This window comes from Falco peregrinus, chromosome 1, assembly GCF_023634155.1.
Source record: "Falco peregrinus isolate bFalPer1 chromosome 1, bFalPer1.pri, whole genome shotgun sequence".
NCBI classification, from domain to species: domain Eukaryota; kingdom Metazoa; phylum Chordata; class Aves; order Falconiformes; family Falconidae; genus Falco; species Falco peregrinus.
The window spans coordinates 123,582,791-123,597,201 of NC_073721.1; the positions used below are offsets into that span (position 1 = coordinate 123,582,791).

General features: G+C 41.4%; 1 protein-coding gene across 1 annotated transcript in view; it reads right to left on the reverse strand.

Moving 5' to 3' along the window:
• The window catches only part of ADAMTS17 (ADAM metallopeptidase with thrombospondin type 1 motif 17), a 192,968-nt gene that overhangs the window by 62,573 nt on the left and 115,984 nt on the right, over positions 1–14,411 (reverse strand). Inside the window, exons 13-14 of the mRNA XM_055792598.1 lie at positions 11,363–11,529; positions 8,589–8,716 (exon numbers count right to left, since the gene is read on the reverse strand). Coding sequence (XP_055648573.1) covers positions 8,589–8,716; positions 11,363–11,529 — 295 coding nt within the window. The remainder of the gene's footprint in view (positions 1–8,588; positions 8,717–11,362; positions 11,530–14,411) is intronic.

A 14,411-nucleotide genomic window follows, 5' to 3' on the forward strand; every position in this document is an offset into this window, starting at 1 on the left:
TGCATTTATGCTGTAGTTTCCCAGATAATGTAAACCAGTGCAAGCCAGCAAAGCCTCTGAAAGAATAAGTTCCCCCCTTTTTCTGACACTAGGTTTCAAGACAAGCCATTTCCTCCCAAATCTACAAGGTCATTGACGTGCTTTGACTTGAGAGACCCTCTTTGAAGGCATGGAAAGAGCACCCACTGAATCCACAAATATACCTTCCAAAAATGTTGTGATTTTTTACCTTTCATCTTCACCCTAACTTCCTGGGAGTGGAGGAACTGGGAATGGCCCTTGCAGCCTTCCCTTTAATGGCACTATCCCTCCCATCCACAGGGCAGACTTTCCCTTCAATCCAGGGTTTGAGGATTAAAGCCCTCATCAGATTTGGGCCAGAAAATGGCTTTTTACAAAGGGAAGTCTTTAAGAGAATAGAACAGTTTTCTTTCTTGGCTTCATCATGAAAATTGCTGCATTCTTGTTACTTTATGGGAGAAAAATACCTTGGAAGCACTTTACTCTTGTCTGCATAAACATTAGAGCCCATTTCCCCCTCTCCAATCCTTTCAATAATTTCCAAACTAAAAGTGTATTTAATAACAGTACATAATGAAACAGCTTTTGTTAAGATTTGACAACAGATTCCAAAAGGTGCAAAGTAATTTAGAAATACATTACAGTGATTACCTCAGTCACTCAGATCCTTTGGAAACTCCCCACATTGAAAATATTGCCACTTTTAAAACAAGTGCAAAGGGGAAGAGACAGGGCTGGAAGGGTGAGGGGGCAAAACAGCGAGCATCACCCTTCCTGGGAGGAAAGTATCCACCAGCAGTCCTTGGACTGTTAATTGAGAGATATGTCCACCTTTCTCCAAGGTAAGAAAGTCCCTGAGATTCCAGCACTGGGGGCCAGAAGCTGATGCCTGAGCCCCATCAGACCAGGGGGAAGACCTATCGAGCCTGTACATCATCAGCTTCTCACTGACATTTTTCTGTATGCTTCAGATCAGGACCTTAACAGGGAATGTAACATGGATCTGAAGGAAACGTATGTATTATACTGTCAATTTTAAAATAGATATAGCTGTCCTCAACCTGCATAAAGCTTTCAAAAAAGTGAGGGCTTAATTTACTCTATGCAAAGAGAAAATGCAAGTTTAACTGCTCAAAAGTCAGGTTTTCATAATGCAGAAACAATCCCTTAAAACCCAAATAGTTCAAGGGAGTTATTTGATCTTTATCATCTCTAACTTGTTTTGTGCTGCTTCCTGTACAGGCCAGCATACCAACGAAGGTACAGTCTTTTTTTTTTAATTAAGAAGCAGAAAGAGGAAGCTTTACATTTTGAAGAAAAGAAGACCTCATAAACACCATCTTGTATGTTTTCTGACCCAAGAGTTATCCTGCAGGTGAGCAGACTGAGTCCACGGACCAGCCTGTCCAGTGATAGCTGGATAGTTTCAGTTCCATCAGTCTTGAATGGACTAGTGAGAAGGGAAGGAGTTTTGTTTTCTTACCAAGATGATCCTTTAAAGAGTGAGCAGAGCACTTGGAGTTTATCTGTGTTCAGAAGGAAGAACAAAAACTAAGAAGCCAGCCTGGTGTAACCACCATGTTTAGTAGTCTGTGGGAGCATTTGCCACTGTCAGCCCTGTTCTTCTACTCTTAGAGGTTCCCTGTACCATCCAACATGGAATATCCATAACTTTGGCAAAGAGACTGATGTTGCCACCATCCAGGAATTCCACCTCCTGCATGTACTAGCTGTTGAAAACCTGCAGTGCTATTAACATCAATTGGACAAAAAGGAACCAATTTTAACCAAAGACAGTCCCTTGCCCATATTAAAACATCAGATTGCTGGCAAAAAACTTTAAAAGTCTTTTGGGGCTTCAAGTCCCCAGCACAGCCAGTCACAACTATACCCACAGATTTCTTAATGATCTTCAACCCAGGCACTCTCCTACTCCGACATTGTGTTTTGGAACTACCCATTGACGTTTAAATTGGCAGGTAACAGCACATTTGCTGAGCCAAAGGCCTGAAATTCACTATGTCTGAGCTGTTATCTCAGTCCACCCTTCCTTCTCACCCTCCTCCTTCTTCTCTTTTTATAATTAAACATCTGAAAATACTGCTTGCTGGGTGGTATTTCCAGCTTCAGTCATTGCTGACTCCAGCATAGGAAAACTCCTCTTTTCTTCTGAATACACGTAATTTGGATTCTTCTGTGTTAACTGTTTTCTATATTGCTTGGATATTTTTAAATTATATTTTTATTTGTATTTTCAATGGCTGTGCAAGAACTCAATTGATACAGCCTGTGTGAGTATGTTTTGCTACATAAACACAATTATTTTTGTTATATACACCCACCCTGTGTAAGAAATGACATTGTAGGCTCACAAAACTATAATGCTTCCCATATGCCGAACTAACTAGCTGTCTCAATGGATCAAATACAAATATTGATGCAACATGTACCATTTTACAAATTAATCATGTACAGAGCATGCTGGTTATGACAGATTCATCTACCCTGCCAATTTTTTGCCCATAATATCTAATGTCCGTTGATACCTCCAGGGATGGGCCACATGAAAAAGGAATGTACATATGTGAGCAACTGACATTTAGATCCGAGGGTAGGAGAATTCTTGTTTCTTTGTTTTAAACAGGACTGCTCTTGTGGAGGATTATGGGTCTCTGTCAGGGTTTGTACAAGAAGGTGAGCCTGCATCCCTAATCAAGCAGTTCATCTGTAAGTTACTTCTTTTTCTGTTCCACAACAAAATCTGTGTGATGAATAGAAGTCCACACAGAAGTTAGTTCAGCAAACATCCTCCTGTCATTTCCCAAGCCTTCAGATTTTATCTGAATCAGAACAGCTCTGCTGAAATAGGAGATATGCACTGCCTATTTAAAATTAGCGTTATCTTATCTGCATTAGATATACAATTACACTTGCCCATGGACTTTGTGCTTAGATCCCTCAGCAGTTAATGGGGATACTAGATACAATTATTCTTGATAACCATTGTTTTACATATGGAGCGTAAACGTTATGCGTCAAAAGTCCTGTGTTCTGGCAGCAGAACAGGCTATATGAGCAAACATGCAAATAATACAAAGCCTTTTCCTGTCCAGGGAACTCCTTTGCTTCTGTTCTTTAGTTGCTTTCTGTAGCTAACCCTTTCTGATCCTTCCAAACCAGCTTCATCTGAATTGAGACCTCCGACCTGATTCCACCTTGTCTCTGCCCTCATTTGTACAAGTGCCAAGAGGCTGCAGATAACAGAGGATTTTCTATCAAGTGCCCATTCTTTAAAAGAGGCATCTATCATATCAGTTCTGGATTTGAAAATAAAATATATTTATCAGTATATGATATATCTGTAGCCTCTCTTCCAGTCAATTCTTGGCTGCTCAAGCCACAAGCAAAATCTAAAGCCTCCAAGGTAGATAACACAATTAATTGTCTATTAAATGCTTTCTGTGGGTTAATGTAGAAGAAAAATAGTGGGGAAAAGCATTTTTTTTCATATCTCACTGTAAAGTACACTATAAAGTATTAAGATATCAACAAACTTGGGTTTTGTCACTATGCCTTACTCACCGAAAGCTTTAATACTCTTTCTATGACTCAGATTGCATTGCTACAGACACAGAAATTGAAAAAAAAAAAAAAAAAAAAAGGCGGCAATTATACAACAGGTTTCTGTAGTTCAAACAATCCTGGATTTTGTGCACATACACTAAATAATTTATCAAAGTACAGTGCTAAGCCAAGTATAGAGACAAGCTACCCAGTCTGGAACATCTTGTACCACAGTTTGTAATGCAAGAATATGAATAATACATGGAAAATACTCAAGTGAGGAGGCAAAGCCAGAACTGCATGCATCAATCAAATGCAAAAAGTGGGTATTGAGTATGCAGAAGACTGTTTGCCAGCAACAGGTCCAGTAGACAACTGCAATTTATCCTCCGCCACCTGTGGCCCTCTCCTGACACTGCCTATCCAATCTGCAAGAGCTATTTTTGAAAATGTGTCCATTTTCAAATTTGTGCTCCCCTTTCATACTGTATAACAACTGCTTTGGGGAGAAAGTCATTATATAATCTTTCTGTTGTGCCAGGACAGCCTAATATGTGGCTTGCCATCATTGAATGTACTGTGGATTCACCAGCACATTAAAGGTAGATGTGACATGACAAAACGTTCATGAGAAAGCTGTAGATGGAGCAAAAATGTTTTCACCTCTTAAATTGTTAAATCACAGCAAAGATTGCCCTTGATCTCTAGCCCGGTTCCGCTACACAGGAGGTCTCTCTTTTCAAAGAGATCTTAGATTACATACTGAAGTACAATCTGTAGTCCCCACTGGAAAGTTCTCATGCTATCATGAGTCTCAGACAAATCCTCCTTTGAGAAAAGCCAGCACAAAGTCATGTGCGTCATAACAGTCAGCTGAGCAGCTTGTCTTCTCCCCACACCACTGCTGTGTGACATCTGACACCTTTTGTAGCTCTACTTCTGCCAGCAGTTTTATATTAACATCAGCAGCATGGAGTGAAGAACTGTAATTTAGTAAATGCACTGCTTCCACTCACGAAACATACACCGAACAGTCTTGAGGAAGAACAAAACCATCAGGGAAACCTCTCTCTGAAAGCCACTTGTCACTTGAATAGAAATATGAGATGATAAAAGCAATCTGAACTGCAGGTTGCACCATCCTATCTCATCTTCCCCACGACTGCAATTCCCATGCTACAGAAAGCAAACTGTGGACGCAGGAAAGAGACAGAGCCTGCAAAGCCTTGATGAGCTCTCAACTTCCTTCTCCTCAGATCCATCAGACAGCTCTCCTTCTCAAGCCTGCTAACAGATTTTCTGCCTCTGAAAAGTCCCAGGATATAAAGAATTCCTCTTGCTAGAAGACTGTGCACATTTCAAGGAGAAAAAGTCAAAAATCTGAATACATGTTGAACAAGGCATCTATTTTGCCCACAAGTTGGTAAGGATAAGCACATTTGTCATTACAATGTTTCTTTTAAAGGTGTAACTTTGTAACACTTCAATTTTTGAGATCAACCCTGAAGCTTTTACAAACCTTTTATTTTGTCCTCCTTCTGGAAAACTTCTATCACTATCAAGAACAAAATTTCCAGCCTCAAAACCCACTCCAATAAACAAGGACAGGACAAAATCAAATTAAGACCTTATGATTTCAAAGGACTTCCTGAATGTCTTTCTCAAAGACCAGGAGAAAGATTATAATAAGTCTAGGCGACTTAGGAACCCCTATGCTAAATTTAGTGTTGACTTTGCTGTCTGGTGCTTCTATGTATAACCAAAGTATTAAGCAAGTTTACTCACTCCAGCTGCTTTAAGATGTAAGTGATAAATACAGGGATACTGTTGCTTATGATGATTTTGCTTCAGGTATAGTGAAGCTGACACCAAAAGGCTTCATTCACACTGTATTGGAGCTCAGCTCGTGGCTTTAAAATGAAATTGTAGTAAGTTCACAAAGTACAACTGAAGGAAAACTCTCCTCCCTTAGTGTCTACAAGCAGTTAGGGTATTTTGAGGCTTCAAATAATCTGTTCCTGTTTCCCTTCTCAAAACTCCGCTTTCCTTGCAAAACCAGGTTTTTTTCTTTGCCGTGTTCATCTACATTCATTCATCATGCAACAACGATGCATGAGTTTCATTTAGGAGCATCTCCTGCTGAAGGGAAAAGAGCTATTACATTTCCTGTGCTAGATGTTCACAGGCAACGGTTACTGCTAATTTGTCTGTTATACTGGCAATGTGTCATTCTTGCCTTTGAGAGCCTTTAACTAGAAGGATTACACAAGAAAATAAATAACAGTAACACCACCCTCTGATTTCAGCACTTCTTCTCTTCTCCAAGTCCCCTGCAATGCTTGTTGCCAGGCTTTGTCTATGCTGGGTAAAGAAATAAGGAGAAGAGTAATTAAATAAAGATGCCGACTAAATTGGTTTAATAGGCAGCTAGTTAGACAAGTATCTGTGGCAAATGGGGTACGCAGTCACATATGGCAATTCTCAGCACTGCACTGCATTGCATATAAGGCAGAAGAGTATTATAAATGAGTTCACAAAGCTTTCAAATCTGCTCGGCTTGAATTGATCATTTTGCATTTTCTCTCAGCCAGATGCAAATGGACTGAATGTTCTGCAGCTGTCATCACCTCTCTGCACAGTTAAAGGCAGTTGCCCCTGACTTAGACTGCAATTTGATTTTGATGATGTACCTCCAAAGCTCTGTGCTCATAAAGGTTTTCATTTGGAGGGGAGCTGGCTACTGCTCCTCACTCAAAGAAGAAAATGTACATTGCCATAACGTCTGATTTACCATTTGTGGCTGATCTGAATGTTTGGAACAGTAAAGCTGGCCAGCCCAGCATAATGGTCAATGGCACACAGCTGGAGGTACACAGCTGGCCTTACTATAAAAGTCTATTAATGGGTTTTTTAGGTTTTTTTCAGATATAGCTGAAAACAGGGAAAAACTAAGTAACTTGGGATGCACCAGAACCTGGCTCTATTCAAAGAACTTTCTATTAAAGAGTATGTAAAGAATCAAACTCGTGCTGGCTCCCCAGCAATTGGCTATTCAGATTCTTCATCTGAATAAATTAGAATGACTGAATTATGCCTCTTCAGCAGCATTTGGCAGGACACAGTGGGAAGTGTCTCCTGCAGCAGTGCAAAATTCAACCCAGACAAAGGTTTTTCACTTATATTGTTGCACTGCTATTAGTAAAGCTGCATTATGTCCCCATAGCCTCTGTTATACCCAGGTGAATATCATGCTCATTTATCTCCCTGCCTGGAAGGCTCAAAGCAATAAAAATTGGTAGTTCCTAATCACTGCTCATAGAAATCAGAAATAATGACAAATTTGATGCGCCTTGTGCCCCCCAGGGCAAGCCAGTATATCTCCAGTGAAGTTATTGGAAGTAAACAGTGTTGCTAGAAAGCTGTTCTGGTGGATACAACAGGCTGGTTAATACTGAAAAGAGGAACTCCAAGCACAGGATACAAATTTAGATGAGCATAAAACTTAGAGGAAGAACTGCCAGGGAGAATCCAGCACTGGCAAGGCTGCAGTAGCCAACTCAACTGTCTTTCACATCACTAACATGTGCAGCAAACTTTGAACACATGCTACATGATTAGGAGAGAGAAATACCATAAGCACCGGTCCTGTCATAATGTCTGTGACAAATGACTTGAATCCAACTGCAACCCATTGCTAGGAGCACCCATTCCAAATGACCTCCTGTAATTTATGATCTTTAAATAAACATTTTCTTTTCTCCCTTGTCCCAGCCTTAAATGTCCAGTTAATATGGGTCTACACAACTCCACTAAATTCTTAAGGAATCTGAAACACCAGCTTTAGGAGACAGCCTCCCTAAGCATTCTATGTACTGCACTACAAGCTGTCTCACTGCCCAGCAAACCACAAAGAGCTGTATATCAAAGATCTCCCACACCTAATTTTGATTCCATATGTAATTTGCCTAGAGAGAAATAATCATCATTCCAATGGTTATAAGCCATCACATCTTCACTCCAGGTAAAGGGAATTACATCTGAAGACTCTCAAACAGAGTCATCTTCATTTCCATTCTTGACTTGTCTGACCAGAGACATCAGGAAACAAGCAAGTTCAGGGTCTGGCTGGTCCATTCGGTGACAACCAAGGGGAAACTGATTATCCCACTGTGGTACAGCAGAAGGAATCCTATGCTACATTCTCTCTGGTTTGTTCTTTATGTAACCCAAGCAAGACAATGCAGATGAGAGGCAAAAGAAAACTGGCTTGGGCTGTGGGATCTGCTCCTTTAAACATATATTCTCTGTTGCATGGAACTTTAAAACCTAGTTTGTGGGAGGAAAGGAACCTTTTTCTTAATGTAAGGGAAACTGGCCTTTCAAACAGTTATGATGGGGACCAGCAGCAACTCACCTTGGCGACTATATAGTAATACCGTCAACAAAAAGCACACGGGGAAGCTACTGGTTTGTGCAGCTGCACCAGCCAAGGAGCAACTAGTATTAAAACATTTCCTCAGTATTTCTAGGCAGGAACCAGGTAGACCTGAAAAGCATCATGGTGCTGGCAATGTAATATTTGTAAAAGGCTAGTGACAATTTGGGATCCAGTTTGCAGCACCAGTGTTTTTTCAGTGATTCCTCTAATAGCCAAAATGGAGCAGTTAAGCAAGCCAGATTTCCACTCCCATCTCCTCCCCTCACAGAAGTAAGTCCCTTCCCACCCAAGCCATTTGATGACTACACACAAGCAAATGTCATCATTGAATGTTCCCAGCTGTTCAGTAATAATCTCATACCTTGGGCATTTATTATAATTCTTAGATCAAGACACAGGGCTGGGGAGCACTTGCAATGGGGTTGGGTCTTATAAAATAGGGTTGCCCTTTCACCTCACAGACAGCCTCCCAGCCACCCACACAGACGCCTGTTCTTCTAGGACATACACTGCTGCCCCAGACTATACATGACACCAGAAATAAAACAAAAGAAAGTTACACCACCTGGCACTTGCCATGTACACAGAGGTCCGTCTCATAAGGCCCGCATGGAGTACCATCAAGGACCCTGTCTGTCACCAGCACAGGGGAATCCTTCCCCAGTGGAGAGCAGAAGAGCTCACATGGTTTGTCTGGAAAAAGAAATACAAAAGCAACTGCCTTTAGGAACAGCACAAACAAGTGTTTGAGGAAATAGTGGTGCAGTCTCTACATGAGTGGATCTGGAAAGGTATCTGTTGATATTCTTATCTTTGAAGGAACACAAGCCTTTCAATTTAGGCCTGTCATTTCCCCACTGTAAAATACCGATATTCAAAGGGTTACATTGATGAGATTGGGCTTTTAAGACACAGAAAGCCATTTAGTCAGTACACTTCCATGTATCTGTCTCTGAACGGAAGATGTTTGTTACAGGGAACATTCAGCAGCCTGATATGAGTGACCAACTCACTGTGTGAGCATCTCAGGCAAAATTCAGGCTACAGCCAGTGGTTTTAGAAGAACAAGTTCTCCAGTCCATTTCTACTCTGGACGAACTGACTTCTTGCATCAGTTTGCCAGTAAGAACACTTGTATACATAAATTTAAAGCATTCTTGTATACCTATTACATACTGTTATCAGTTTAAACTTATATTTGTGGTCCTACAAACACTTCTGTGAGCAAACTATGCTGCTAGAATATCTAGATAAAGAACTCCCAAATTAATTTGAAAGATATCAGTAGAGAAAGACTGCATTTTTCACCCATGCGAGAGGTAATTTTTATAGTATATATTTAGACCTTACTTTGGAAAAGCTACTATTATGTTTAGCTAGAGAAGGAGTTAAGAAAAAAAGCTTTTTCAAAGATTTGTATTATTAAGTGGCAGCATACAGCAGATGCCAGCATTTGCTGACTGCATTTGCAATACGTTTTAGTAACAGATATTTAGGCAATATAATGGTTTTCCTTTGGAGCTGACTCTGCTACTCACGGACTTCATCCAAGGGAGAACCTATAGACATCCAAATCGAAACATGTTTTGTTCTGCATAGTCAAGTACGTCCACTCATCAGACAGAAGAGAGAAGGCTTGCCAATACACTAAGCTAAGTGGCATAGGCCTTTCCTAAGTTTCCAGCGCGATCAACTCCCACCTCACTAACACATCTAAGTAGAGTTCAAGCACAGTGGAGATTAGCTCAAGGTTGGTTTGGATCTGTGTCTATTTAAATGCTTCTGATTGTGGTGCTTTGATATGCTGAAAAAAGGTACTGGAGAACTGCAGGGGTGCTCTAACATGCTTCGATAAACAGTGACATTGAGATGTGAAGCTCAGCTGCCCTCTGTCCATCTGTCTTGCTTAACAGAGGAACTACAGGCATATCCTGTGGATGTTCAAATTCCCTGCCTTGTGCCGGATGCAAAGCAAGTTCACAGAGGCTGGATTTTGATTTCACTTGCAGACTGAACAGAGGAGCTGGGAAAGCTGTTGAAAGAACAGCTTGTGCAGAAAACCACTAGTCTGACTGCCTCTGCACAGACTCTCTTTCCGCAGCTGTGAGATCTGCAACAGGGCAGGAGAGGTTTCTAATTTGCATTCATGGAAACTGGGGCAAGATGGCTCAGGTGAGCGAGGCTTTGCTGTGTAGCAGGAACAATGTTGGCTATTATCTTTTAGCAATAGCTTGCTCAGTCTTCAAGTAGCCAAAAAATATCCTATTCCCATTCTGTGGCTGAATGAAGTTCCCACTGCAGTATGCTACTAATTCTGGCAGCACTGATCAGAGAATATCACTGAATCATCTAGGGTTTTTTTTATTTTCTCTCCTATTTACAGGACTCTCAGCAACCCATAGCTCCTGATTGAAAATGGAGAAAGGAGTGAAACAGCTCACCCCTGGAAAAAACTAGGAGAGTTTTCTGTGATTGAAATTAGTCAGGAAAGTAGCTCTGCATTGTTTATTCACCCAGCAACACTATTTGGGGAGAGGGGCAGATGGGAACAACAAGCAAACCCAGCCTGTCTCCTGGGGCGTCTGAAGGAATTGTACTCTTGGAGGTTCTGCTACAGGAACTGAAATGCTGACTGTACATGTACTGTAAATGCTGGAGTCAGACCTAGTTTGTCACTGCTAGCACAGGAAAGGGCTTATCCAGTGTCTGGTCTTCTGGTATCAGTTCCAAAACCACCCTACTCTGTTCAAGCATGTCTTTAGGATGACCAAATGAAACTAGCCTTGTCTGTTTTCCAGCAGAGCGCAGTGAAAGATATTTGTTCCTGCAGAAAGGACATTACTACGATCCTTTTTCATATCCCCCCCAACATCTGGTTGAATAGTAGATGAACAATAAGATCCAGCAAAGGAAGCATTAAAGGAATGTAAGTAGGATAGGCAATCATGCTGAAATGCCCAGAATTGACACATATTAAAAATATCCCAGGGAATCCTTATTTTCAGTTCAAAATTAATTTGAACTTTCTAATGTTTAAACTCCCATTCCCAAATAGCTGCCTGTTCAGACTGGGAATCAAGTAAAGGCACTTCTCTCCCAGCATTACAAAAAGATGAGCGAAGAACTGAGATCTCTGCATCTTCTGTCAAGGTGGCTAAAAGAACAGCAGGGCAGCACAAAGAACAACTAGTTGTAATTAGTCTTCCAGCTGTAGCTAAGGGGAACATACTGTCGCCTTCTCACCAACAAATGGAGTCTTGCAGATGAAATCAAGATGGGTTGAGATAAGCTGCAGTGAAAGAACAGCAAAGAATTACAGAGAAAGATGAAAAAATTTACCATCGACGATGACAGCTGTCAGGAGGCTTTTCTTCTTGTTGGTGTATCTGTCATGGGCCTGGCACTGTTGGTCCCTGAAGCTTGGCACACCTTTAGGGCAGGGTAAGTTCTCACACACAGTGTGTTCCACGCTGGCTCCTCGGCAGTTCTTCCCACCTGGCCCCGGGCTATCACGGGAAAGACAAACCAAGGTTAGCAGGAACAGCACAGCTTCTCACAGACACGCCTTTGCCTAACTTTCCCTGTCCAAGGCAACTCTTGAAATACCAGGAAGATTCAGGTATTCCTTCCTCTCAGATGTCCCCTGCTAGAGGGCAAATCCTGCTTTCAGTGGCTCTGACAGAAAATTATTCAAGCTAAATTCTGGATCTATAATTGGCTTATCATAACAGATGCTTAGATACTGAAGTACTTCAGAAACATGTTCTTTTGTAGTATCCCATACACAGATCAATAAATAGGAGCTGCCTACTCATTGCATGCCTCAGATAAGAGGTAATCCAAAAGGCTATTATGCTATTCACCTCTGGGCACTAAGCAGCCTTCTTAGAAGATACAGTGTTCAACTGTTTGCATTCTGGTCACAAACCAAGGGATGTGACTAATTTTGCACTGCTGACCTAAATTTTTTCTTTGACTTCAACAGCAGCTCATTCCTGTCCTAACCTATTTTCAGATGGAGCAGGCAAATGACTGAGAAAGGTGGGACGGGGGGGGAAGCACATAGTTTCAGTAAAGGCGCTTGTAACTGCTGGTGACCTGTGACAGTTAGGCTTTGGAAGGTACACTGAGTATGATACCTAAAGTCTAAGTATTATTTAAATTTGCACAGTCAGGCAGTTCAGAAGACAATTTGTGGTTCCATTACAAATACCAATGTTAAGTATTTATATTCTTAATGGGGAACCTACAGGCACCAAGGTGACATGACTGTGCCCAGGATCACACTAAATACCCAAGGCAAAGGCAAGCAACCTGGAATGTTTCAACTTTCTCTTCTCACCATTTGCTTTGCCTCCTACCTTAAACACTCCTAACTACTGAGACACTGCAAATGTCTCTTTAGCACATGTCCTCTAAGGTTCTGCCTTCAGCAGTTTGAAACAAAACCACCATAGAAGTAGCTATAACCTGTACCTTACACAGGGTGTCCAGAAACAAATCTGTGCAGCAGATCATCTCCATCCATGAAAAACATGCCATTTTACATATTTGTTTTTTAAACATGCAGGAAAGGCCACTAATCCAACATCAGGATTAAGCACCTGCAAAATCTATTTATTGTATTTATGATTCCCCAGAGAAGAAGGAAAACTCAAACTCTCAACAATAACCCTCATTTTCTTTGCAAAAAACCCAAGTAAGCAAAAGACCTAGCCATCCTAACAGATAATTTCTTTAGCTACTTGCTGATACTCTCCTGAATTTGTTACATACCTATCTTCCCAGCTGTAATCAGCAAAGATGGATAAAGTAATGTTCTTGCTTTTCTTTAACAGATGGCTATAAAAAGTAACTCCAGCCAAATTCCAGTTTTTAGCAGTATGGCATTCATTCCAAAAGCCTCTTTCCCCCTCCCTCCCAGAAGAGCAATGAACATCAGCTTATATCAGTCAGCTAATTAGAAAGCAAGGCCCTTGTATATCAGTTATTTGTGTCAGTGGTCCTAGCAAGAGTTGCAAGTTACATGCTGGCTATAGGACAGGGCGTTTTATTTCCTAGCTGTGCTGGACTCAATGAATTCAGCATTTGATGCAACAGAAACATTCAACTCTGCATGGAAGAACTTTATGCCAAATTTCAGTCTAGATCAAATTTTTACAGTAGCTCCATTAATCCCAGAAAGAGTGTTTTGGGTTTTTTTTTAATGGAAATGATTATCTCCAATGACACGGTAACACCACAGAGTCACCAGAATAACAGCTTAAACAAACGTCTGTTTGTGCTGCCAACACCTCTTTTCTGCCACGGACACATGCAAGGCAGCAGATGCGCTGAGACTGATGCAGAAATCTGCTGGGAGGATTGTGTCTGCTGCCTTAGGCTGTATGAGACAGACACTCCATCCAGATGACTGCGAGCACGACACAGCCTTCCTCCCACATGAACCCTGCGCTCACATAAAGACATCAGACACATGAACTTTGGTTTCAGCACCACTTCTTTGGCTACAGCAAAAGAGATGTAGCCATTGAATGTAAGTGACTGCATGTTTGTGTGTACATGCACAGGAGAAAAAAATCAAATAAAGCAAGCAGTCAGAATATCCAAAGAGTAACAAAGCGCTCTCCCAAGAGCGGGGTGTCAATCTGACGGCCATGGAACAGAAGACACAGTAGGACTGTTATTTACTGTGCTCATCAGCAGCTGTTTTGGCTTTAATCTTAAGATGTCCTTAACTTGTGAGGGACTTTCTATTACTTTGCCGATGCAGACTGGAAGCAAGCAGCTCTCACTATTGGTAATAATGGTCATTGGCAATATTAAAGTAATAGCCAAATCCATTAGAAGACAGAGACTCCCTGAGCACCCATCACTCCCAGTCAGTGGGAGCTGCAGGAACATAGTGCCATTTGGCCTGTACTCTTCTGCTTGGCCCATCAGCATCCTGACCTGTCTTCCCCTTCTAATTAAGGAGTAAAATGAACTGCATCCTCCTGATGCAGTTTCTTCCAAAATTAAAGAGTTGGATGCACTCATCAGCCACAAAGTAACAGAGCATCCTACAGACATGGGGGACGTTTCTACTCCCAGTAATCCAACAAAAAATAATATACCCAAGCAGACCTTCCCACCTCAGCTCCCCTCTGCCCAACAGCATCATACTTTATTTGGCAGTGTGGTGCCACTTTCTCCTAGACTAACTCCAGTAAAACACTCGTAAAATATACAGTGTCTGTTCAAGGGGTTCAAGAACAAGCAGATAAACAGGCATGGACAGGCAGTTAGAGAAATGGACAAGACAGCTCTGCCTGTTGGTTATGTTCTGCTCTGTTACTGTTTGGATAGGGAATGCAGAATTACTGACAGTAATCTTTAACTGACTTCT